Here is a 27,247-nt window from a genome sequence, read left to right as displayed (position 1 = left end):
TTTAAAATAGTTGCTAACCTTAAGCTGCATGTACTTTATTTCATATATGTTTAACTTAAATGTAACTTTATTTCGGTACTATCATCGTTATTCATTATTCAGAATAATAATAAAGCAAGTATGATGTAACAGTTAAATTCAGTAAATGAAAATAAAATAACCCTGGCAAATAACCCTGGTAAGTCAATTTATATTGTATTGATCTTATTAGACTCTTATTCATATTGATATTTGCATATTTGTATGGTGCAGTGCATTGCATTGCATAATACCGTCATCGACTTTAACTCAGTGACAGTCACGGGTTCTCTTTTAAGGCATAGGCCTATCTTCATCGTGGGTCTTAAAATGGCTTCTAAAAACACATTCATTGCCATCATGATTGGCATTCTGCATATTGCGGTGCCTGCTGCCACCGCCAACCAACCCAATATTGTTATATTTCTTGCGGACGATATGGGGTATGGTGATCTTTCATCATATGGACATCCGACTCAGGAATGGGGACCGATTGATGATCTCGCTAGGGAAGGTTTGAGATTTACATCCATGTACACAGCTAGTTCGTTATGCTCACCGAGTCGTGCTGCATTATTAACAGGTTAGTATCATTCTGAATATTATTTTTTAATTTTACAATTTTACTCTATACAAACAATGGGCACGATGCATGGCTCTTTCACCCATCTGAGTTCAGCATTGTGTTTGGCAATTGTGTTATCGAGTTAAGATATACCTTAACTCGTTTATAACACCATTTCCAAACATAAATTATATAAAATACGGAAATACGGAACTCAGTTTATTAAAAATGGTCACAAATAAGGTCTGAAAAACATAAACAACATTTAGGTATATTTGTCTTAAAGCCATATTATAACATTTTCAAACAAAATAGATTAGCATTTCTTTGCCATAAAATGTTAGCTTTTACTGTCAGATCTATCCACTTTTATTTTTGAGCCGAACAACTACGGTAAAGCAAAGAAAATTGGAATTTACTACCAGCGCACATGTCGCCAATACGTTCCACTCCTTCGGTCATGTTATAGTACGACCTTTTGTTGTGTATATCACCGCCCCGCATGCCGTGAACGTACTGTGTGTTATGAACATCGTGTATGCGTTCGACTAATAATTCCATCGTAATAATAAAGCGCGGATTCCGGCGTTTTATTCAAAATCTCGGATTTTGACAAAACTACAGCACCTAGAGTCTTGATTTTTGCAGGGTATATTGGTTTAATATTAAAGTACAATCGTGTAAAAAAAAGCTTTGAAAAATTCAGTGAGGGCGTCCTCCTCAGCAAATGTTATAATATGGCTTTAAAAAGAAACATTTTCCATAATTATCGACATCAGGTAAAGGCAACCAGTGACCACTAGCCAAGCTTCGAGAAATCGGACCTAATAATGAATAATACATATTGTGCCACTCACAAAGTTAACTTACCTTTTCATACAGGTCGTTTGCCGGTCCGAATTGGAATGTATGGATATCAAATGAATTTGACTCCTTTGTCTCCAAAAGGATTACCAGATGAAGAGATCACCTTAGCCGAAGCTTTGAAGGATGTTGGGTATTCAACAGGGATGGTGGGCAAATGGCATCTGGGTAAGTGGACTCCCATCAATCCACTTGAATTCATTTATCTTAGTTTTCTTTAAAACCCATTTAATTTGTTGAGTCGAATTGTGGTACTTTGGTTGCACAGTTAGTATTATGGCCCTTTTTATGTACTTTTTTGCCCCCTTTAAAATTTGTCTTAATCCCTTTGCCCACCCTCTGAAAAAGTGCTGGCTATGCCACTTTCTGGGTGCAATAAGACATACAGATATATAGCTGCACGGCTACCGACTACAAGAAGGTGGCTTGTGGATAGTCTTCTATAGGCCTACTGGTTTCAGTGTCGGGGTGCGCACACGACGTAAAGTGATTAGAGAGGCTCATCTGGTCTGTTAATTAATCAACTATTAACAGTGGCGGCGGCAGGGATTTTTGAGGGGTATGGGGCATGGGGGGGTGCAAAGTGAATTTCAGGGGGGGAGGTAAAATCAACTAATGTTAAATAGCAGCAAAAATGATAATTTTCTAAATGTTGGTGTTTTTTTACAGGGAGGGGGAAACTGGGGAGAAGCCAGTATGAAATCCCAATTACATAATGTGTGCACTTTTTTCCATCCAGGAATAAATGGTTGGATCCCAATGGATGGTAAATATCTTCCTTATCGTAACGGATTTGATTACGTTGGAACCAATCTACCTTACACCAATCTTTGGTCATGTGACGAAAGTCAGGTAATGTTCAATCATTGCTGTTTTTAAACTATTTTGTTGAATTATAAGGGGGCTGGCATTTTCTTCGGAAGGGGGGGGGTCACAAAAATACTAGGGGAGGGTCATAGAATTTTCAGACCAAAAATAGGGGGGGTTATAATTTTTTTAACACCCAAAATAGGGGGGTTATAGAATTATTAAGGGCTGGTGACTTAAAATTTTCGCGCGCTGCGCGCGCATTCTATAACTTCGCAGTCGAAATGTGCGTACAATATATGCAAAATTTTTACACGCTCCGCGCGCCTTCTTTACACTTACAATAAAAATTTTACCGCGCTCCACACACTTTCTTCACTTTTAAGTTTTGACGCGCTCCGCGCCTTAGTTCCGGCAATGAATATTTTTCTTGAGTCTGTGTAGTTGGAAGGGGGGGGGGTCATAAAATTTTTGGCCCGCGATAGGGGGTCGTAAAATTTTTTGACCGCGATAGGGCGGGTCATAAAAAAATTGACTCCGGTCACCGACATATTTGTGACCCCCCCCCCCCTTCCGAAGAAAATGCCAGCCCCCTAAGCCAATGTCGCTTTTAAAAAGTAACCAAATATAACTGATGTATTGTTAGAATCATATAGTTATAAATCATTCAGTGATGCTAAATACTGAAACAACGCTTTGAGAAAGCCTAATTTGTTGTACCTGTAGTTAACCTCCAAATGATAGGCTCGTCCGTTCTCAGTGCAACATTAGATCCGCTTCAAATGACTTGATCCATCATGACAAGGCTGAAAGACTCTGGATCTTGGCAACTTTAAGCATGTGAAGTGAATCTAATGTTGCATTTAAAGGAGCGTTATTTTAGAGGCATGTCTACTTTAACTTGATAAAGCGAAATGTGTACCAATGACTTTGATACAATTTTCATACTTGTTGTAGTATCGTAATCAAAAGCTATCAAACATTCGCAATGAAAATCGGCAGAGCAATTCAGGGGCGTAGCAAACCCCTCGAGGCCTATGGACAAGGAGCAGTGCGGGGCCCTTTTAGCATCTCCTTTATCAGTCCCTTATTTTATTTTCGGTTTTGCTCGGGGCCCCTGAACCCACGGGACCCATGGCCTTAATTCACCCTGTCCACCCGCTTGCTATGCCCCTGCAGAGCATGCAGAGGCAGACGCAATTGAGAATGCAATATCCGAGGAAGCGGAATCTGGGCCTTCTCCACAGACACTGTACAAACTGACAGATCATTTCGGGGGAAATAAAGAGGAAATGTGTCCAGATTGGGTCCTTTCCCCTCCTCTGGCAGTGTCCTGATTGGGGCCTTCCTGCCTCCTTTAAGAGTGTCCTGATTGGGGCCTTCCTGCCTCCTTTGGGAGTGTCCTGATTGGGTCCTTTCTGCCTCCTTTGGGAGTGTCCTGATTGGAGACTTCCTGCCTCCTCTGGGAGTGTTCTGATTGGGGCCTTCCTGCCCCCTCTGGGAGTGTTCTGATTAGGGCCTTCCTGCCCCCTCTGGGAGTGTCCTGATTGGGGCCTTCCTGCCTCCTCTGGGAGTGTCCTGATTGCGGCCTTCTGCCTCCTCTGGTTACGAAATGTCTTATGTCATATAATGAGCCTTTGAGTTATACGCTTTCATGATTTATTTCTATAGAGCCACGTCGCCAAACCACAATCCTTTGGTTGCTACTTGTATCGCAACGCTACTATAATTCAACAGCCATTCTCACATGAAAATCTGACGAGAACACTTGTAGAGGATGCTAAGACTTTCATCAGGCAACATCAGACACATATTGAGAAACCGTTCTTCTTTTATATGTCATTTGCTCACGTTCATGTCAGCCTCTTCAGCAGTAAGGAATTCGATGGATCCTCCAAAAGAGGTAAAGAAAAAATCATCCACATAAGTTATACTGATTGAGTCAAAATAACATAGACGTTTCACACAGTTTATTATATCGTATGCTTATGTTCCACTTAAAAACAATAATTCGTCGCTGTTTTGGCATAGTGTCGTATGACGATTTTTGGGCAAAATGAGTTATATAAACTTTCAAAATCTATGAATGAAACTCTATATGAAAATGAAATATATTCACAAAGTTTTGAGACCTAAATGTAATTAGTTAATGAGATATGGCACTAATTAGTATGATACGACATGGTTTTTATGTAACCCCCCCTAAATCTTCATTCTGTGTTTTGGCATACAGTCGTATCATAGTCGTATCATGATGTATACGTCGCCATAGGCCACTGTGTAACTGCAGTTTCCTATTGTTTTGGCATACTGTCGTATCACATGGCGTATCATATATTTTTACATAGGTTATCAAATTGTGCATATTTTGGCATACTGCCGTATGAGTTCGCAGATTAATTACTTTTAATTAGAGAATGAATAAAAAGTTTGTATTAAGTTGAGAACAAAGACAAATATATTATTGATTATATTCTTTGATAATAATAAACATATTTTACTTTGGTGCTCTCCAGTGGGTCTTCAAAAATTGGAAAAACTTTAAATGCGATTTTCTCACAACCTCATTTTTCGTCATACGACAGTATGCCAAAACAGCGACGAATTATTGTCAGATCATTGCAAATTGAAGATGACGCTCTGTGGTAAATCTTTTTCAATACTCTTTATTTATTCACAGGCATGTATGGCGACAACATACGTGAGATGAGTTGGGGTGTTGGAGAGGTGATGTCTGAGATTAAGAGACTCGGGATGGATGACAATACATTGGTTTTATTTAGTTCTGACAATGGAGGACATAGTGAACTCTGCAACGAAGGAGGTGATAATGGCATTTTCAGAGGTAAGTATTATAGAACAATCACCATGATCACTAAGATTACGCGCGTGTATGCGTGCACGCATGTATATAGCTTGAGCCAGGATTTTAGTGTAGGAGCAAGCCGGGAGCAAAGCCACGTGTTCATCAGCATTTGTCAATTATTTGTCCCATTTTGAGTCATTTTAAGAACACTGTACTCTTTGCCGTCCCCATTTTATCCCGGGAAATTGCGGGGGGGGGTTACACCCTCCCTGGCTCCTTCCTGGCTACGCCACTACGTGCATGAATTCACAAGTTGTGGTACAAGAGGCATGGGTGATCAACGAGGCTATAGGGTTGCAGTGAATTTGAGGATGAGTGATCAATGCGGCGTTAGTGTTGCAGTGAATTTGAGGATGGGTGATCAACATGGCGAGAGTGTTGCAGTAAATTTATGAATGGGTGATCAACGAGGCGATAGCGTTGTAGTTAATTTATGGATAGGTGATCAGTGAGGCAATAGTGTTGTAGTGAATTTATGGATGGATGATCAATGAGGCAATGGTGTTGTACTGAATTTATGGATGGATGATCAATGAGGCAATAGGGTTGTGTTGTAGTGAGTTTATGGATGGATGATCAATGAGGCAATAGTGTTGTACTGAATTTATGGATGGATGATGAATGAGGCAATAGTGTTGTACTGAATTTATGGATGGATGATCAATGAGGCAATAGTGTTGTACTGAATTTATGGATGGATGATCAATGAGGCAATAGTGTTGTACTGAATTTATGGATGGGTGATCAATGAGGCAATAGTGTTGTAGTTAATTTATGGATAGGTGATCAGTGAGGCAATAGTGTTGTAGTGAATTTATGGATGGATGATCAATGAGGCAATAGTGTTGTACTGAATTTATGGATGGATGATCAATGAGGCAATAGTGTTGTACTGAATTTATGGATGGATGATCAAGGAGGCAATAGGGTTGTAGTGAATTTATGGATGGCTAATCTACGAGGCGATAGCGTTGTAGTTAGTATATGGATGGGTCATAAATGAGGCAGTAGTGTTGTAGTGAATTTATGGATGGGTGATCAATGAGGTAATAGTGTTGTAGTGAATTTATGGAAGGATGATCAATGAGGCAATAGTGTTGTAGGGAATTTGTAGATGGGTGATCAATGAGGCAATAGTGTTGAAGAGAATTTATGGATGGGTGATCAATGAGGCAATAGTGTTGTAGTGAATTTATGGATGGGTGATCAATGAGGCAATAGTGTTGTAGTGAATTTATGGATGGGTGATCAATGAGGCAATAGTGTTGTAGTGAATTTATGGATGGATGATCAATGAGGCAATAGTGTTCCAGTAAATTTATGGATGGATGATCAATGGGGCAATAGTGTTGTAGTGAATTTATGGATGGATGATCAATGAGGCAATAGTGTTGTAGTGAATATATGGAAGGATGATCAATGAGGCAATAGTTTTCCAGTAAATTTATGGATGGATGATCAATGAGGCAATACTGTTGTAGTGAATTTATGGAAGGATGATCAATGAGGCAAAAGTGTTGTAGTAAATTTATGGATGGATGATCAATGAGGCAATAGTGTTGCAGTGAATTTATGGATGGATGATCAATGAGGCAATGGGTGTTGTAGTGAATTTATGGAAGGATGATCAATGAGGCAATAGTGTTGCAGTGAATTTATGGATGGATGATCAATGAGGCAATAGTGTTGCAGTGAATTTATGGATGGATGATCAATGAGGCAATAGTGTTGTAGTGAATTTACTGGAAGGATGATCAATGAGGCAATAGTGTTCCAGTAAATTTATGGATGGATGATCAATGAGGCAATAGTGTTGTAGTGAATTTATGGAAAGATGATCAATGAGGCAATAGTGTTGTACTGCATTTATAAATGGATGATCAATGAGGCAATAGTGTTGTAGTGAATTTATGGATAGATGATCAATGAGGCAATAGTTTTCCAGTAAATTTATGGATGGATGATCAATGAGGCAATACTGTTGTAGTGAATTTATGGAAGGATGATCAATGAGGCAATAATGTTCCAGTGAATTTATGGATGGATGATCAATGAGGCAATAGTGTTGTAGTGAATTTATGGATAGATGATCAATGAGGCAATAGTTTTCCAGTAAATTTATGGATGGATGATCAATGAGGCAATACTGTTGTAGTGAATTTATGGAAGGATGATCAATGAGGCAATAATGTTCCAGTGAATTTATGGATGGATGATCAATGAGGCAATAGTGTTGTAGTGAATTTATGGATAGATGATCAATGAGGCAATAGTTTTCCAGTAAATTTATGGATGGATGATCAATGAGGCAATACTGTTGTAGTGAATTTATGGAAGGATGATCAATGAGGCAATAATGTTCCAGTGAATTTATGGATGGATGATCAATGAGGCAATAGTGTTGTAGTAAATTTATGGATGGGTGATCAATGAGGCAATAGTGTTGTAGTGAATTTATGGATGGATGATCAATGAGGCAATAGTGTTGGATGGATGATCAATGAGGCAATAGTGTTGTAGTGAATTTATGGAAGGATGATCAATGAGGCAATAGTGTTGTAGTGAATATATGGAAGGATGATCAATGAGGCAATACTGTTGTAGTGAATTTATGGATGGATGATCAATGAGGCAATAGTGTTCCAGTAAATTTATGGATGGATGATCAATGAGGCAATAGTGTTGTAATGAATTTATGGAAGGATGATAAATGAGGCAATAAAGTTGTACTGAATTTATGGATGGATGATCAATGAGGCAATAGTGTTCCAGTGAATTTATGGATGGATGATCAATGAGGCAAAACTGTTGTAGTGAATGTATGGAAGGATGATCAATGAGGCAATAGTGTTCCACTGAATTTATGGATGGATGATCAATGAGGCAAAAGTGTTGTAGTAATTTATGGATGGGTGATCAATGAGGCAATAGTGTTGCAGTGAATTTATGGATGGATGATCAATGAGGCAATGGGTGTTGTAGTGAATTTATGGAAGGATGATCAATGAGGCAATAGTGTTGTAGTAAATTTATGGATGGGTGATCAATGAGGCAATAGTGTTGCAGTGAATTTATGGATGGATGATCAATAAGGCAATAGTGTTGCAGTGAATTTATGGATGGATGATCAATGAGGCAATAGTGTTGTAGTAAATTTATGGATGGGTGATCAATGAGGCAATAGTGTTGCAGTGAATTTATGGATGGATGATCAATAAGGCAATAGTGTTGTAGTGAATTTATGGAAGGATGATCAATGAGGCAATAGTGTTGCAGTGAATTTATGGATGGATAATCAATGAGGCAATACTGTTGTAGTGAATTTATGGAAGGATGATCAATGAGGCAATAGTGTTCCAGTGAATTTATGGATGGATGATCAATGAGGCAATAGTGTTGTAGTGAATATATGGATGGGTGATCAATGAGGCAATAGTGTTGCAGTGAATATATGGAAGGATGATCAATGAGGCAATAGTGTTCCAGTAAATTTATGGACGGATGATCAATGAGGCAATAGTGTTGTAGTGAATTTATGGAAAGATGATCAATGAGGCAATAGTGTTGTACTGCATTTATGGATGGATGATCAATGAGGCAATAGTGTTGTAGTGAATTTATGGATAGATGATCAATGAGGCAATAGTTTTCCAGTAAATTTATGGATGGATGATCAATGAGGCAATACTGTTGTAGTGAATTTATGGAAGGATGATCAATGAGGCAATAATGTTCCAGTGAATTTATGGATGGATGATCAATGAGGCAATAGTGTTGTAGTGAATTTATGGATAGATGATCAATGAGGCAATAGTTTTCCAGTAAATTTATGGATGGATGATCAATGAGGCAATACTGTTGTAGTGAATTTATGGAAGGATGATCAATGAGGCAATAATGTTCCAGTGAATTTATGGATGGATGATCAATGAGGCAAAAGTGTTGTAGTAAATTTATGGATGGGTGATCAATGAGGCAATAGTGTTGTAGTGAATTTATGGATGGATGATCAATGAGGCAATAGTGTTGGATGGATGATCAATGAGGCAATAGTGTTGTAGTGAATTTATGGAAGGATGATCAATGAGGCAATAGTGTTGTAGTGAATATATGGAAGGATGATCAATAATGCAATACTGTTGTAGTGAATTTATGGATGGATGATCAATGAGGCAATAGTGTTCCAGTAAATTTATGGATGGATGATCAATGAGGCAATAGTGTTGTAATGAATTTATGGAAGGATGATAAATGAGGCAATAGAGTTGTACTGAATTTATGGATGGATGATCAATGAGGCAATAGTGTTCCAGTGAATTTATGGATGGATGATCAATGAGGCAAAACTGTTGTAGTGAATGTATGGAAGGATGATCAATGAGGCAATAGTGTTCCACTGAATTTATGGATGGATGATCAATGAGGCAAAAGTGTTGTAGTAATTTATGGATGGGTGATCAATGAGGCAATAGTGTTGCAGTGAATTTATGGATGGATGATCAATGAGGCAATGGGTGTTCCAGTAGTGAATTTATGGAAGGATGATCAATGAGGCAATAGTGTTGTAGTAAATTTATGGATGGGTGATCAATGAGGCAATAGTGTTGCAGTGAATTTATGGATGGATGATCAATAAGGCAATAGTGTTGCAGTGAATTTATGGATGGATGATCAATGAGGCAATAGTGTTGTAGTAAATTTATGGATGGGTGATCAATGAGGCAATAGTGTTGCAGTGAATTTATGGATGGGTGATCAATGAGGCAATAGTGTTGTAGTGAATTTATGGATGGATGATCAATGAGGCAATAGTGTTGGATGGATGATCAATGAGGCAATAGTGTTGTAGTGAATTTATGGAAGGATGATCAATGAGGGCAATAGTGTTGTAGTGAATATATGGAAGGATGATCAATGAGGCAATACTGTTGTAGTGAATTTATGGATGGATGATCAATGAGGCAATAGTGTTCCAGTAAATTTATGGATGGATGATCAATGAGGCAATAGTGTTGTAATGAATTTATGGAAGGATGATAAATGAGGCAATAGAGTTGTACTGAATTTATGGATGGATGATCAATGAGGCAATAGTGTTCCAGTGAATTTATGGATGGATGATCAATGAGGCAAAACTGTTGTAGTGAATGTATGGAAGGATGATCAATGAGGCAATAGTGTTCCACTGAATTTATGGATGGATGATCAATGAGGCAAAAGTGTTGTAGTAATTTATGGATGGGTGATCAATGAGGCAATAGTGTTGCAGTGAATTTATGGATGGATGATCAATGAGGCAATGGGTGTTGTAGTGAATTTATGGAAGGATGATCAATGAGGCAATAGTGTTGTAGTAAATTTATGGATGGGTGATCAATGAGGCAATAGTGTTGCAGTGAATTTATGGAAGGATGATCAATAAGGCAATAGTGTTGCAGTGAATTTATGGATGGATGATCAATGAGGCAATAGTGTTGTAGTAAATTTATGGATGGGTGATCAATGAGGCAATAGTGTTGTAGTTGAGTTTATGGATGGATGATCAATAAGGCAATAGTGTTGTAGTGAATTTATGGAAGGATGATCAATGAGGCAATAGTGTTCCAGTGAATTTATGGATGGATGATCAATGAGGCAATACTGTTGTAGTGAATTTATGGAAGGATGATCAATGAGGCAATAGTGTTCCAGTGAATTTATGGATGGATGATCAATGAGGCAATAGTGTTGTAGTGAATATATGGATGGGTGATCAATGAGGCAATAGTGCTGCAGTGAATATATGGAAGGATGATCAATGAGGCAATAGTGTTCCAGTAAATTTATGGATGGATGATCAATGAGGCAATAGTGTTGTAGTGAATTTATGGAAAGATGATCAATGAGGCAATAGTGTTGTACTGCATTTATGGATGGATGATCAATGAGGCAATCGTGTTGTAGTGAATTTATGGATAGATGATCAATGAGGCAATAGTTTTCCAGTAAATTTATGGATGGATGATCAATGAGGCAATACTGTTGTAGTGAATTTATGGAAGGATGATCAATGAGGCAATAATGTTCCAGTGAATTTATGGATGGATGATCAATGAGGCAATAGTGTTGTAGTGAATTTATGGATAGATGATCAATGAGGCAATAGTTTTCCAGTAAATTTATGGATGGATGATCAATGAGGCAAAACTGTTGTAGTGAATGTGTGGAAGGATGATCAATGAGGCAATAGTGTTCCACTGAATTTATGGATGGATGATCAATGAGGCAAAAGTGTTGTAGTAATTTATGGATGGGTGATCAATGAGGCAATAGTGTTGCAGTGAATTTATGGATGGATGATCAATGAGGCAATGGGTGTTGTAGTGAATTTATGGAAGGATGATCAATGAGGCAATAGTGTTGTAGTAAATTTATGGATGGGTGATCAATGAGGCAATAGTGTTGCAGTGAATTTATGGATGGATGATCAATAAGGCAATAGTGTTGCAGTGAATTTATGGATGTATGATCAATGAGGCAATAGTGTTGTAGTAAATTTATGGATGGGTGATCAATGAGGCAATAGTGTTGCAGTGAATTTATGGATGATCAATAACGCAATAGTGTTGTAGTGAATTTATGGAAGGATGATCAATGAGGCAATAGTGTTGCAGTGAATTTATGGATGGATGATCAATGAGGCAATACTGTTGTAGTGAATTTATGGAAGGATGATCAATGAGGCAATAGTGTTCCAGTGAATTTATGGATGGATGATCAATGAGGCAATAGTGTTGTAGTGAATATATGGATGGGTGATCAATGAGGCAATAGTGTTGTAGTGAATATATGGAAGGATGATCAATGAGGCAATAGTGTTCCAGTAAATTTATGGATGGATGATCAATGGGGCAATAGTGTTGTAGTGAATTTATGGAAGGATGATCAATGAGGCAATAGTGTTGTACTGCATTTTATGGATGGATGATCAATGAGGCAATAGTGTTGTAGTGAATTTATGGATAGATGATCAATGAGGCAATAGTTTTCCAGTAAATTTATGGATGGATGATCAATGAGGCAATACTGTTGTAGTGAATTTATGGAAGGATGATCAATGAGGCAATAGTGTTCCAGTGAATTTATGGATGGATGATCAATGAGGCAAAAGTGTTGTAGTAAATTTATGGATGGGTGATCAATGAGGCAATAGTGTTGCAGTGAGTTTATGGATGGGTGATCAAGGAGGCAATAGTGTTCCAGTGAATTTATGGATGGGTGATCAATGAGGCAATAGTGTTGTAGTGAGTTTATGGATGGATGATCAAGGAGGCAATAGGGTTGCAGTGAATTTATGGATAGATGATCAAGGAGGCAATAGTGTTGTAGTGAGTTTATGGATGGGTGATCAAGGAGGCAATAGTGTTACAGTGAGTTTATTGATGGGTGATCAAGGAGGCAATAGTGTTCCAGTGAATTTATTGATGGATGATCAATGAGGCAATAGTGTTGCAGTGAATTTATGGATGGGTGATCAAGGAGGCAATAGGGTTCCAGTGAATTTATGGAAGGATGATCAATGAGGCAATAGTGTTGTAGTGAATTTATGGATAGATGATCAAGGAGGCAATAGTGTTGCAGTGAGTTTATGGATGGGTGATCAAGGAGGCAATAGTGTTCCAGTGAATTTATGGATGGATGATCAAGGAGGCAATAGTGTTACAGTGAATTTATGGATGGATGATCAATGAGGCAATAGTGTTACAGTAAATTTATGGATGGATGATCAATGAGGCAATAGTGTTGCATGAATTTATGGATGGGTGATCAAGGAGGCAATAGGGTTCCAGTGAATTTATGGATGGATGACCAATGAGGCAATAGTGTTACAGTGAATTTATGGATAGATGATCAATGAGGCAATAGTGTTCCAGTGAATTTATGGATAGATGATCAAGGAGGCAATAGTGTATAGTGAGTTTATGGATGGGTGATCAAGGAGGCAATAGTGTTTCAGTGAATTTATGGATGGATGATCAAGGAGGCAATAGTGTTACAGTGAATTTATGGAAGGATGATCAATGAGGCAATAGTGTTGCAGTGAATTTATGGATGGGTGATCAAGGAGGCAATAGTGTTCCAGCGAATTTATGGATGGGTGATCAAGGAGGCAATAGGGTTGCAGTGAATTTATTGATGGATGATCAATGAGGCAATAGTGTTCCAGTGAATTTATGGATGGATGATCAAGGAGGCAATAGTGTTCCAGTGAATTTATGGAAGGATGATCAATGAGGCAATAGTGTTGCCGTGAATTTATTGAAGGATGATCAATGAGGCAATAGGGTTGCAGTGAATTTATGGATGGGTATTCAAGGAGGCAATAGTGTTCCAGTGAATTTATGGATGGGTGATCAAGGAGGCAATAGAGTTGCAGTGAATTTATTGATGGATGATCAATGAGGCAATAGTGTTGCAGTAAATTTATGGATGGATGATCAATGAGGCAATAGTGTTCCAGTGAATTTATGGATAGATGATCAAGGAGACAATAGTGTTGCAGTGAGTTTATGGATGGATGATCAATGAGGCAATAGTGTTGCAGTAAATTTATGGATGGATGATCAATGAGGCAATAGTGTTCCAGTGAATTTATGGATAGATGATCAAGGAGGCAATAGTGTTGCAGTGAGTTTATGGATGGATGATCAATGAGGCAATAGTGTTGCAGTGAGTTTATGGATGGTTGATCAAGGAGGCAATAGTGTTCCAGTGAATTTATGGATAGATGATCAATGAGGCAATAGTGTTCCATCGAATTTATGGAAGGATGATCAATGAGACAAAAGTGTTACAGTGAATTTATGGATGGGTGATCAAGGAGGCAATAGGGTTGCAGTGAATTTATTGATGGATGATCAATGAGGCAATAGTGTTGCAGTGAATTTATGGATGGGTGATCAAGGAGGCAATAGGGTTGCAGTGAATTTATTGATGGATGATCAAGGAGGCAATAGGGTTCCAGTGAATTTATGGAAGGGTGATCAAGGAGGCAATAGTGTTGCAGTGAATTTATGGATGGATGATCAAGGAGGCAATAGTGTTGCAGTGAATTTGTGGATGGGTGATCAATGAGGCAATAGTGTTACAGTAAATTTATGGATGGATGATCAAGGAGGCAATAGTGTACCAGTAAATTTATGGATGGATGATCAATGAGGCAATAGGGTTGCAGTGAATTTATGGATGGATGATCAATGTGGCAATAGTGTTGTACTGAATTTATGGAAGGATGATCAATGAGGCAATAGTGTTGCAGTGAATTTATTGATGGATGATCAATGAGGCAATAGTGTTCCAGTGAATTTATGGATGGATGATCAAGGAGGCAATAGTGTTCCAGTGAATTTATGGAAGGATGATCAATGAGGCAATAGTGTTGCCGTGAATTTATGGAAGGATGATCAATGAGGCAATAGGGTTGCAGTGAATTTATGGATGGGTATTCAAGGAGGCAATAGTGTTCCAGTGAATTTATGGATGGGTGATCAAGGAGGCAATAGAGTTGCAGTGAATTTATTGATGGATGATCAATGAGGCAATAGTGTTGCAGTAAATTTATGGATGGATGATCAATGAGGCAATAGTGTTCCAGTGAATTTATGGATAGATGATCAAGGAGACAATAGTGTTGCAGTGAGTTTATGGATGGATGATCAATGAGGCAATAGTGTTGCAGTAAATTTATGGATGGATGATCAATGAGGCAATAGTGTTCCAGTGAATTTATGGATAGATGATCAAGGAGGCAATAGTGTTGCAGTGAGTTTATGGATGGATGATCAATGAGGCAATAGTGTTGCAGTGAGTTTATGGATGGTTGATCAAGGAGGCAATAGTGTTCCAGTGAATTTATGGATAGATGATCAATGAGGCAATAGTGTTCTATCGAATTTATGGAAGGATGATCAATGAGACAAAAGTGTTACAGTGAATTTATGGATGGGTGATCAAGGAGGCAATAGGGTTGCAGTGAATTTATTGATGGATGATCAATGAGGCAATAGTGTTGCAGTGAATTTATGGATGGGTGATCAAGGAGGCAATAGGGTTGCAGTGAATTTATTGATGGATGATCAAGGAGGCAATAGGGTTCCAGTGAATTTATGGAAGGGTGATCAAGGAGGCAATAGTGTTGCAGTGAATTTATGGATAAATGATCAAGGAGGCAATAGTGTTGCAGTGAATTTGTGGATGGGTGATCAATGAGGCAATAGTGTTACAGTAAATTTATGGATGGATGATCAAGGAGGCAATAGTGTACCAGTAAATTTATGGATGGATGATCAATGAGGCAATAGGGTTGCAGTGAATTTATGGATGGATGATCAATGTGGCAATAGTGTTGTACTGAATTTATGGAAGGATGATCAATGAGGCAATAGTGTTGCAGTGAATTTATGGATGGGTGATCAATGAGGCAATAGGGTTGCAGTGAATTTATGGATGGGTGATCAATGAGGCAATAGTTTTCCAGTAAATTTATGGATGGGTGATCAAGGAGGCAATAGGGTTGCACTGAATTTATGGATGGGTGATCAATGAGGCAATAGTGTTGCAGTGAATTTATGGATGGGTGATCAATGAGGCAATAGGGTTGCAGTGAATTTATGGATGGGTGATCAATGAGGCAATAGGGTTGCAGTGAATTTATGGATGGCTGATCAATGAGGCAATAGGGTTGCAGTGAATTTATGGATGGGTGATCAATGAGGCAATAGTTTTCCAGTAAATTTATGGATGGATGATCAAGGAGGCAATAGTGTTTCAGTGAATTTATGGAAGGATGATCAATGAGGCAAAACTGTTGTAGTGAATGTGTGGAAGGATGATCAATGAGGCAATAGTGTTCCACTGAATTTATGGATGGATGATCAATGAGGCAAAAGTGTTGTAGTAATTTATGGATGGGTGATCAATGAGGCAATAGTGTTGCAGTGAATTTATGGATGGATGATCAATGAGGCAATGGGTGTTGTAGTGAATTTATGGAAGGATGATCAATGAGGCAATAGTGTTGTAGTAAATTTATGGATGGGTGATCAATGAGGCAATAGTGTTGCAGTGAATTTATGGATGGATGATCAATAAGGCAATAGTGTTGCAGTGAATTTATGGATGTATGATCAATGAGGCAATAGTGTTGTAGTAAATTTATGGATGGGTGATCAATGAGGCAATAGTGTTGCAGTGAATTTATGGATGATCAATAACGCAATAGTGTTGTAGTGAATTTATGGAAGGATGATCAATGAGGCAATAGTGTTGCAGTGAATTTATGGATGGATGATCAATGAGGCAATACTGTTGTAGTGAATTTATGGAAGGATGATCAATGAGGCAATAGTGTTCCAGTGAATTTATGGATGGATGATCAATGAGGCAATAGTGTTGTAGTGAATATATGGATGGGTGATCAATGAGGCAATAGTGTTGTAGTGAATATATGGAAGGATGATCAATGAGGCAATAGTGTTCCAGTAAATTTATGGATGGATGATCAATGGGGCAATAGTGTTGTAGTGAATTTATGGAAGGATGATCAATGAGGCAATAGTGTTGTACTGCATTTTATGGATGGATGATCAATGAGGCAATAGTGTTGTAGTGAATTTATGGATAGATGATCAATGAGGCAATAGTTTTCCAGTAAATTTATGGATGGATGATCAATGAGGCAATACTGTTGTAGTGAATTTATGGAAGGATGATCAATGAGGCAATAGTGTTCCAGTGAATTTATGGATGGATGATCAATGAGGCAAAAGTGTTGTAGTAAATTTATGGATGGGTGATCAATGAGGCAATAGTGTTGCAGTGAGTTTATGGATGGGTGATCAAGGAGGCAATAGTGTTCCAGTGAATTTATGGATGGGTGATCAATGAGGCAATAGTGTTGTAGTGAGTTTATGGATGGATGATCAAGGAGGCAATAGGGTTGCAGTGAATTTATGGATAGATGATCAAGGAGGCAATAGTGTTGTAGTGAGTTTATGGATGGGTGATCAAGGAGGCAATAGTGTTACAGTGAGTTTATTGATGGGTGATCAAGGAGGCAATAGTGTTCCAGTGAATTTATTGATGGATGATCAATGAGGCAATAGTGTTGCAGTGAATTTATGGATGGGTGATCAAGGAGGCAATAGGGTTCCAGTGAATTTATGGAAGGATGATCAATGAGGCAATAGTGTTGTAGTGAATTTATGGATAGATGATCAAGGAGGCAATAGTGTTGCAGTGAGTTTATGGATGGGTGATCAAGGAGGCAATAGTGTTCCAGTGAATTTATGGATGGATGATCAAGGAGGCAATAGTGTTACAGTGAATTTATGGATGGATGATCAATGAGGCAATAGTGTTACAGTAAATTTATGGATGGATGATCAATGAGGCAATAGTGTTGCATGAATTTATGGATGGGTGATCAAGGAGGCAATAGGGTTCCAGTGAATTTATGGATGGATGACCAATGAGGCAATAGTGTTACAGTGAATTTATGGATAGATGATCAATGAGGCAATAGTGTTCCAGTGAATTTATGGATAGATGATCAAGGAGGCAATAGTGTATAGTGAGTTTATGGATGGGTGATCAAGGAGGCAATAGTGTTTCAGTGAATTTATGGATGGATGATCAAGGAGGCAATAGTGTTACAGTGAATTTATGGAAGGATGATCAATGAGGCAATAGTGTTGCAGTGAATTTATGGATGGGTGATCAAGGAGGCAATAGTGTTCCAGCGAATTTATGGATGGGTGATCAAGGAGGCAATAGGGTTGCAGTGAATTTATTGATGGATGATCAATGAGGCAATAGTGTTCCAGTGAATTTATGGATGGATGATCAAGGAGGCAATAGTGTTCCAGTGAATTTATGGAAGGATGATCAATGAGGCAATAGTGTTGCCGTGAATTTATTGAAGGATGATCAATGAGGCAATAGGGTTGCAGTGAATTTATGGATGGGTATTCAAGGAGGCAATAGTGTTCCAGTGAATTTATGGATGGGTGATCAAGGAGGCAATAGAGTTGCAGTGAATTTATTGATGGATGATCAATGAGGCAATAGTGTTGCAGTAAATTTATGGATGGATGATCAATGAGGCAATAGTGTTCCAGTGAATTTATGGATAGATGATCAAGGAGACAATAGTGTTGCAGTGAGTTTATGGATGGATGATCAATGAGGCAATAGTGTTGCAGTAAATTTATGGATGGATGATCAATGAGGCAATAGTGTTCCAGTGAATTTATGGATAGATGATCAAGGAGGCAATAGTGTTGCAGTGAGTTTATGGATGGATGATCAATGAGGCAATAGTGTTGCAGTGAGTTTATGGATGGTTGATCAAGGAGGCAATAGTGTTCCAGTGAATTTATGGATAGATGATCAATGAGGCAATAGTGTTCCATCGAATTTATGGAAGGATGATCAATGAGACAAAAGTGTTACAGTGAATTTATGGATGGGTGATCAAGGAGGCAATAGGGTTGCAGTGAATTTATTGATGGATGATCAATGAGGCAATAGTGTTGCAGTGAATTTATGGATGGGTGATCAAGGAGGCAATAGGGTTGCAGTGAATTTATTGATGGATGATCAAGGAGGCAATAGGGTTCCAGTGAATTTATGGAAGGGTGATCAAGGAGGCAATAGTGTTGCAGTGAATTTATGGATGGATGATCAAGGAGGCAATAGTGTTGCAGTGAATTTGTGGATGGGTGATCAATGAGGCAATAGTGTTACAGTAAATTTATGGATGGATGATCAAGGAGGCAATAGTGTACCAGTAAATTTATGGATGGATGATCAATGAGGCAATAGGGTTGCAGTGAATTTATGGATGGATGATCAATGTGGCAATAGTGTTGTACTGAATTTATGGAAGGATGATCAATGAGGCAATAGTGTTGCAGTGAATTTATTGATGGATGATCAATGAGGCAATAGTGTTCCAGTGAATTTATGGATGGATGATCAAGGAGGCAATAGTGTTCCAGTGAATTTATGGAAGGATGATCAATGAGGCAATAGTGTTGCCGTGAATTTATGGAAGGATGATCAATGAGGCAATAGGGTTGCAGTGAATTTATGGATGGGTATTCAAGGAGGCAATAGTGTTCAAGTGAATTTATGGATGGGTGATCAAGGAGGCAATAGAGTTGCAGTGAATTTATTGATGGATGATCAATGAGGCAATAGTGTTGCAGTAAATTTATGGATGGATGATCAATGAGGCAATAGTGTTCCAGTGAATTTATGGATAGATGATCAAGGAGACAATAGTGTTGCAGTGAGTTTATGGATGGATGATCAATGAGGCAATAGTGTTGCAGTAAATTTATGGATGGATGATCAATGAGGCAATAGTGTTCCAGTGAATTTATGGATAGATGATCAAGGAGGCAATAGTGTTGCAGTGAGTTTATGGATGGATGATCAATGAGGCAATAGTGTTGCAGTGAGTTTATGGATGGTTGATCAAGGAGGCAATAGTGTTCCAGTGAATTTATGGATAGATGATCAATGAGGCAATAGTGTTCTATCGAATTTATGGAAGGATGATCAATGAGACAAAAGTGTTACAGTGAATTTATGGATGGGTGATCAAGGAGGCAATAGGGTTGCAGTGAATTTATTGATGGATGATCAATGAGGCAATAGTGTTGCAGTGAATTTATGGATGGGTGATCAAGGAGGCAATAGGGTTGCAGTGAATTTATTGATGGATGATCAAGGAGGCAATAGGGTTCCAGTGAATTTATGGAAGGGTGATCAAGGAGGCAATAGTGTTGCAGTGAATTTATGGATAAATGATCAAGGAGGCAATAGTGTTGCAGTGAATTTGTGGATGGGTGATCAATGAGGCAATAGTGTTACAGTAAATTTATGGATGGATGATCAAGGAGGCAATAGTGTACCAGTAAATTTATGGATGGATGATCAATGAGGCAATAGGGTTGCAGTGAATTTATGGATGGATGATCAATGTGGCAATAGTGTTGTACTGAATTTATGGAAGGATGATCAATGAGGCAATAGTGTTGCAGTGAATTTATGGATGGGTGATCAATGAGGCAATAGGGTTGCAGTGAATTTATGGATGGGTGATCAATGAGGCAATAGTTTTCCAGTAAATTTATGGATGGGTGATCAAGGAGGCAATAGGGTTGCACTGAATTTATGGATGGGTGATCAATGAGGCAATAGTGTTGCAGTGAATTTATGGATGGGTGATCAATGAGGCAATAGGGTTGCAGTGAATTTATGGATGGGTGATCAATGAGGCAATAGGGTTGCAGTGAATTTATGGATGGCTGATCAATGAGGCAATAGGGTTGCAGTGAATTTATGGATGGGTGATCAATGAGGCAATAGTTTTCCAGTAAATTTATGGATGGATGATCAAGGAGGCAATAGTGTTTCAGTGAATTTATGGAAGGATGATCATTGAGGCAATAGTGTTCCAGTTAATTTATGGATGGATGATCAATGAGGCAATAGTGTTCCAGTGAATTTGTGGATGGGTGATCAAGGAGGCAATAGTGTTACAGTGAATTTGTGGATGGGTGATCAAGGAGGCAATAGTGTTCCAGTGAATTTGTGGATGGATGATCAAGGAGGCAATAGTGTTGTAGTGAATTTGTGGATGGGTGATCAAGGAGGCAATAGTGTTACAGTGAATTCATGGATGGGTGATCAAGGAGGCAATAGTGTTCCACTGAATTTATGGATGGATGATCAAGGAGGCAATAGTGTTGAAGTGAATTTGTGAATGGGTGATCAAGGAGGCAATAGTGTTGTAGTGAATTTATGGATGGGCGATCAAGGAGGCAATAGTGTTACAGTGAATTAATGGATGGATGATCAATGAGGCAATAGTGTTTCAGTGAATTCATCGATGGGTGATCAAGGAGGCAATAGTGTTGTAGTGAATGTGTGGATGGGTGATCAAGGAGGCAATAGTGTTGAAGTGAATTTGTGGATGGGTGATCAACGAGGCAATAGTGTTGAAGTGAATTTGTGGATGGGTGATCAAGGAGGCAATAGTGTTTCAGTGAATTTATGGATGGATGATCAAGGAGGCAATAGTGTTCCAGTTAATTTATGGATGGATGATCAATGAGGCAATAGTGTTACAGTGAATTTGTGCATGGGTGATCAAGGAGGCAATAGTGTTTCAGTGAATTTGTGGATGGGTGATCAAGGAGGCAATAGTGTTACAGTGAATTTATGGATGGGTGATCAATGAGGCAATAGTGTTCCAGTGAATTTGTGGATGGGTGATCAAGGAGGCAATAGTGTTACAGTGAATTTATGGATGGGTGATCAATCGAGGCAATAGTGTTCCAGTGAATTAGTGGATGGGTGATCAAGGAGGCAATAGTGTTGCAGTGAATTTATGGATGGGTGATCAACGAGGCAATAGTGTTACAGTGAATTTGTGGATGGGTGATCAAGGAGGCAATAGTGTTTCAGTGAATTTGTGAATGGTTGATCAAGGAGGCAATAGTGTTTCAGTGAATTTGTGGAAGGATGATCAATGAGGCAATATAGTGTTACAGTGAATTTGTGGATGGGTGATCAAGGAGGCAATAGTGTTTTAGTGAATTCATGGATGGGTGATTAAGGAGGCAATAGTGTTTCAGTGAATTTATGGAAGGATGATCAATCGAGGCAATAGTGTTGAAGTGAATTTGTGGATGGGTGATCAAGGAGGCAATAGTGTTGAAGTGAATTTGTGGATGGGTGATCAACGAGGCAATAGTGTTGAAGTGAATTTGTGGATGGGTGATCAACGAGGCAATAGTGTTGTAGTGAATTTGTGGATGGGTGATCAAGGAGGCAATAGTGTTACAGTGAATTTGTGGATGGGTGATCAAGGAGGCAATAGTGTTTCAGTGAATTTATGCAAGGATGATCAATGAGGCAATAGTGTTGTAGTGAATTTATGGATGGGTGATCAATGAGGCAATAGTGTTCCAGTTAATTTATGGATGGGTGATCAAGGAGGCAATAGTGTTACAGTGAATTTGTGGATGGGTGATCAAGGAGGCAATAGTGTTTCAGTGAATTTGTGGATGGGTGATCAAGGAGGCAATAGTGTTACAGTGAATTTATGGATGGGTGATCAATCGAGGCAATAGTGTTCCAGTGAATTTGTGGATGGGTTATCAAGGAGGCAATAGTGTTGTAGTGAATTTGTGGATGGGTGATCAAGGAGGCAATAGTGTTTCAGTGAATTTGTGGATGGGTGATCAAGGAGGCAATAGTGTTTCAGTGAATTTGTGGATGGGTGATCAAGGAGGCAATAGTGTTTCAGTGTGAATTTGTGGATGGGTGATCAATAAGGCAATAGTGTTACAGTGAATTTATGGATGGATGATCGATGAGGCAATAGTGTTGTAGTGAATTTATGGATGGATGATCAATGAGGCAATAGTGTTGTAGTGAATTTATGGATGGATGATCAATGAGGCAATAGTGTTACAGTGAATTTGTGGATGGGTGATCAATGAGGCAATAGTGTTACAGTGAATTTGTGGATGGGTGATCAAGGAGGCAATAGTGTTTCAGTGAATTTGTGGATGGGTGATCAAGGAGGCAATAGTGTTACAGTGAATTTGTGGATGGATGATCAAGGAGGCAATAGTGTCTCAGTGAATTCATGGATGGGTGATCAAGGAGGCAATAGTGTTCCAGTGAATTTGTTGTGGATGGATGATCAATGGGCAATAGTGTTCCAGTTAATTTGTGGATGGGTGATCAAGGAGGCAATAGTGTTGCAGTGAATTTGTGGATGGGTGATCAAGGAGGCAATAGTGTTACAGTGAATTTGTGGATGGGTGATCAAGGAGGCAATAGTGTTATAGTGAATTTGTGGATGGATGATCAATGAGGCAATAGTGTTACAGTGAATTTATGGATGGATGATCAAGGAGGCAATAGTGTTGCAGTGAATTTGTGGATGGGTGATCAAGGAGGCAATAGTGTTACAGTGAATTTGTGGATGGGTGATCAAGGAGGCAATAGTGTTATAGTGAATTTGTGGATGGATGATCAATGAGGCAATAGTGTTACAGTGAATTTATGGATGGATGATCAAGGAGGCAATAGTGTTACAGTGAATTTGTGGATGGATGATCAATGAGGCAATAGTGTTTCAGTGAATTTGTGGATGGGTGATCAAGGAGGCAATAGTGTTGAAGTGAATTTGTGGAAGGATGATCAAGGAGGCAATAGTGTTGAAGTGAATTTGTGGATGGGTGATCAAGGAGGCAATAGTGTTGCAGTGAATTTATGGATGGGTGATCAATGAGGCAATAGTGTTACAGTGAATTTGTGGATGGATGATCAATGAGGCAATAGTGTTACAGTGAATCTGTGGATGGCTGATCAAGGAGGCAATAGTGTTACAGTGAATTTATGGATGGGTGATCAAGGAGGCAATAGTGTTACAGTGAATTCATGGATGGGTGATCAAGGAGGCAATAGTGTTCCAGTGAATTTATGGATGGATGATCAAGGAGGCAATAGTGTTGTAGTGAATTTATGGATGGGTGATCAAGGAGGCAATAGTGTTGTAGCGAATTTATGGATGGGTGATCAAGGAGGCAATAGTGTTCCAGTTAATTTATGGATGGGTGATCAATGAGGCAATAGTGTTGTAGTGAATTTATGGATGGGTGATCAACGAGGCAATAGTGTTACAGTGAATTTATGGATGGATGATCAATGAGGCAATAGTGTTGTAGTGACTTTATGGATGGATGATCAAGGAGGCAATAGTGTTGCAGTGAATTTATGGATGGGTGATCAATCGAGGCAATAGTGTTGTAGTGAATGTATGGATGGATGATCAATGAGGCAATAGTGTTCCAGTGAATTTATGGATGGGTGATCAAGGAGGCAATAGTGTTCCAGTGAATTTGTGGATGGGTGATCAAGGAGGCAATAGTGTTCCAGTGAATTTATGGATGGGTGATCAAGGAGGCAATAGTGTTGCAGTGAATTTGTGGATGGGTGATCAAGGAGGCAATAGTGTTCCAGTGAATTTATGGACGGGTGATCAAGGAGGCAATAGTGTTGCAGTGAATTTGTGGATGGGTGATCAATGAGGCAATAGTGTTGCAGTGAATTTATGGATGGGTGATCAAGGAGGCAATAGTGTTGTAGTGAATTTATGGATGGGTGATCAACGAGGCAATAGTGTTGTAGTGAATTTATGGATGGGTGATCACTAAGGCAATAGTGTTACAGTGAATTTGTGGATGGACGATCAATGAGGCAATAGTGTTGCAGTGAATTTATGGATGGGTGATCAACGAGGCAATAGTGTTGAAGTGAATTTATGGATGGGTGATCAACGAGGCAATAGTGCTGTAGTGAATTTATGGATGGATGATCAACGAGGCAATAGTGTTGTAGTGAATTTATGGATGGGTGATCAACGAGGCAATAGTGTTGTAGTGAATTTATGGATGGATGATCAATGAGGCAATAGTGTTGTAGTGAATTTATGGATGGGTGATCAAGGAGGCAATAGTGTTGCAGTGAATTTATGGATGGGTGATCAAGGAGGCAATAGTGTTGCAGTGAATTTATGGATGGGTGATCAAGGAGGCAATAGTGTTGCAGTGAATTTATGGATGGGTGATCAAGGAGGCAATAGTGTTCCAGTGAATTTGTGGATGGGTGATCAACGAGGCAATAGTGTTGTAGTGAATTTGTGGATGGGTGATCAACGAGGCAATAGTGTTGTAGTGAATTTGTGGTTGGGTGATCAATGAGGCAATAGTGTTACAGTGATTTTATGGATGGATGAGGCAATAGTGTTGCAGTGAATTTGTGGATGGGTGATCAAGGAGGCAATAGTGTTCCAGTGAATTTGTAGATGGGTGATCAACGAGGCAATAGTGTTGTAGTGAATTTGTGGATGGGTGATCAACGAGGCAATAGTGTTGTAGTGAATTTGTGGTTGGGTGATCAATGAGGCAATAGTGTTACAGTGATTTTATGGATGGATGAGGCAATAGTGTTGCAGTGAATTTGTGGATGGGTGATCAACGAGGCAATAGTGTTGTAGTGAATTTGTGGATGGGTGATCAATGAGGTTATAGTGTTGTAGTGAATTTATGGATGGATGATCAATAAGGCAATCGTGTTCCAGTGAATTCAAGGATGGATGATCAACGAGGCAATGTTGTTCCAGTGAATTTATGGATGGGTGATCAATGAGGCAATAGTGTTCGAGTGAATTTATGGATGGGTGATCAATGAGGCAATAGTGTTACAGTGAATTTATGGATGGGTGATCAATGAGGCAATAGTGTTCCAGTGAATTTATTGATGGATGATCAATGATGCAATAGGGTTGCAGTGAATATATGGATGGAGGATCAATGAGGCAATAGTGTTGTAGTGAGTGTATGGATCGATGATCAATGAGGCAATAGTGTTCCAGTGAATTTGTGGATGGGTGATCAACGAGGCAATAGTGTTCCAGTGAATTTGTGGATGGGTGATCAACGAGGCAATAGTGTTCCAGTGAATTTATGGATTGGTGATCAATGAGGCAATAGCGTTGCAGTGAATTTATAGATGGATGATCGATGAAGCAATAGTGTTCCAGTGAATTTATGGAAGGGTGATTAGGGATAGTTATGTAGTGAATTTGCGGATGCCACTCACTTGTGAATTCATGCATTCAGGGATGAAATAGGGACGGCAAAGAGTACAGTGTTCTTAAAAATAGGGACGGCAAAGAGTACAGTGTTCTTAAAAATAGGGACGACAAAGAGTACAATGTTCTTAAACTGATTCAAAATAGGACAAAAATGACAATGGGGACGAATCAATTTGGTGGAGAATGGCGATTGGTTACAGCAGCGGTATCATCTGACATCTCGCGTTTACATACCACGTTCACGTTCACGGTCTACGTTTACGTTCGATAACCTATACATAGAGCTACTAATAATGTTGCTTGGGTAAAGCGGTTTGCTCGATTCGAAATGCACATGGTTGCATGCAATGTACGTGTCTTGCGCAGGTACAGGTGTCGGATGCACCGACATGATGATCCGAGATAATAAGTTTCGCTTTCTCTGCGCGCTGTATTCCTGAGCTGTATCTCGCGCTTTTGGAGAAGTTCGTTCGGTGCTCGGTATATACATGATATACAAGCCTAGATCACTAAAGTCTTTGCAATAATGTAGTTAATCCAAATTTGCATTCATTTTCAATTTCAGGCGGTAAAGCCAACTATTTTGAAGGTGGACTGCGTGTTCCAGGAATCATGCGATGGCCAGGGCATATTTCTCCGGGTATAGTCTCTTCCACAGTTATAAGTCAAATGGATTTATTCCCGACATTGGTTACAATGGTCGGAGGTGAAGTTCCAATTGACCGTAAAATCGATGGTTTAAACATGCTCTCTCATTTACCGCTCAACATCTCCTCAGCGGACGACATGGAGACCACTCCGAAACCAACAGAGTTGGATATACGTCCGCTGTTCTTCTACTGCAATGATAACTTGTTCGCTGTTCGATATGGCGCCTTCAAGATCCACTACCAAACCATGCCGGTAAAAAGTCGACTTGAATACGGACAGACCGACACTTGCCTCGAAGCTGGTTTCCCAACTCAAAATTATTTCAATTGTCTATGGTGTGGATCATTTTGTGTTGAAAAACACGATCCACCATTGATATATAATGTAGAGGCGGATCCAGGGGAAACCTATCCACTGAATCCTAAATTATATGGAGATCTTCTGGCGGATTTGTCTGATGTCGTTAATAAGCATAAGGCTGGTCTGGAGCCTGGTGATCCTATTTTCAGCTCATTTGCTCCAAGTTCAATACCTTGTTGTAATCCAGATAATCCTGGATGTAGCTGTAATTATCCTTAACTGTAATTTGTAGACATTTCTAATAAGGTTACGTTTTGCATTTAAATTCGATAATTTTAAGCAATATCTTATCCGTTGCAGCAATTTGGTCATACGTCTTTTGATAAGTTGGTGAGAAGATAACAGGCGTTTAATATTTCTTAACCTATTCTAATGTATTTAGAACACTAAT

General features: G+C 39.1%; 1 protein-coding gene across 1 annotated transcript; it reads left to right on the top strand.

Annotated features, from left to right (window-relative positions):
* Positions 1-348: 348 nt before the first annotated feature.
* LOC140147730 (arylsulfatase-like) lies at positions 349-27,247 on the top strand. The gene is made up of 6 exons (XM_072169489.1): positions 349-601; positions 1,466-1,615; positions 2,187-2,299; positions 3,926-4,157; positions 4,935-5,099; positions 26,411-27,247. Exons 1-6 carry the CDS (start codon positions 349-351, stop codon positions 27,073-27,075), a joined length of 1,578 nt encoding a protein of 525 aa, XP_072025590.1. The 3' UTR covers positions 27,076-27,247.

The sequence above is a fragment of the Amphiura filiformis genome, chromosome 3, assembly GCF_039555335.1.
Source record: "Amphiura filiformis chromosome 3, Afil_fr2py, whole genome shotgun sequence".
Taxonomy (NCBI): domain Eukaryota; kingdom Metazoa; phylum Echinodermata; class Ophiuroidea; order Amphilepidida; family Amphiuridae; genus Amphiura; species Amphiura filiformis.
The sequence above is the reverse complement of the archived record's forward strand: the minus strand, read 5'-3'. Positions and strand labels throughout refer to the sequence as shown.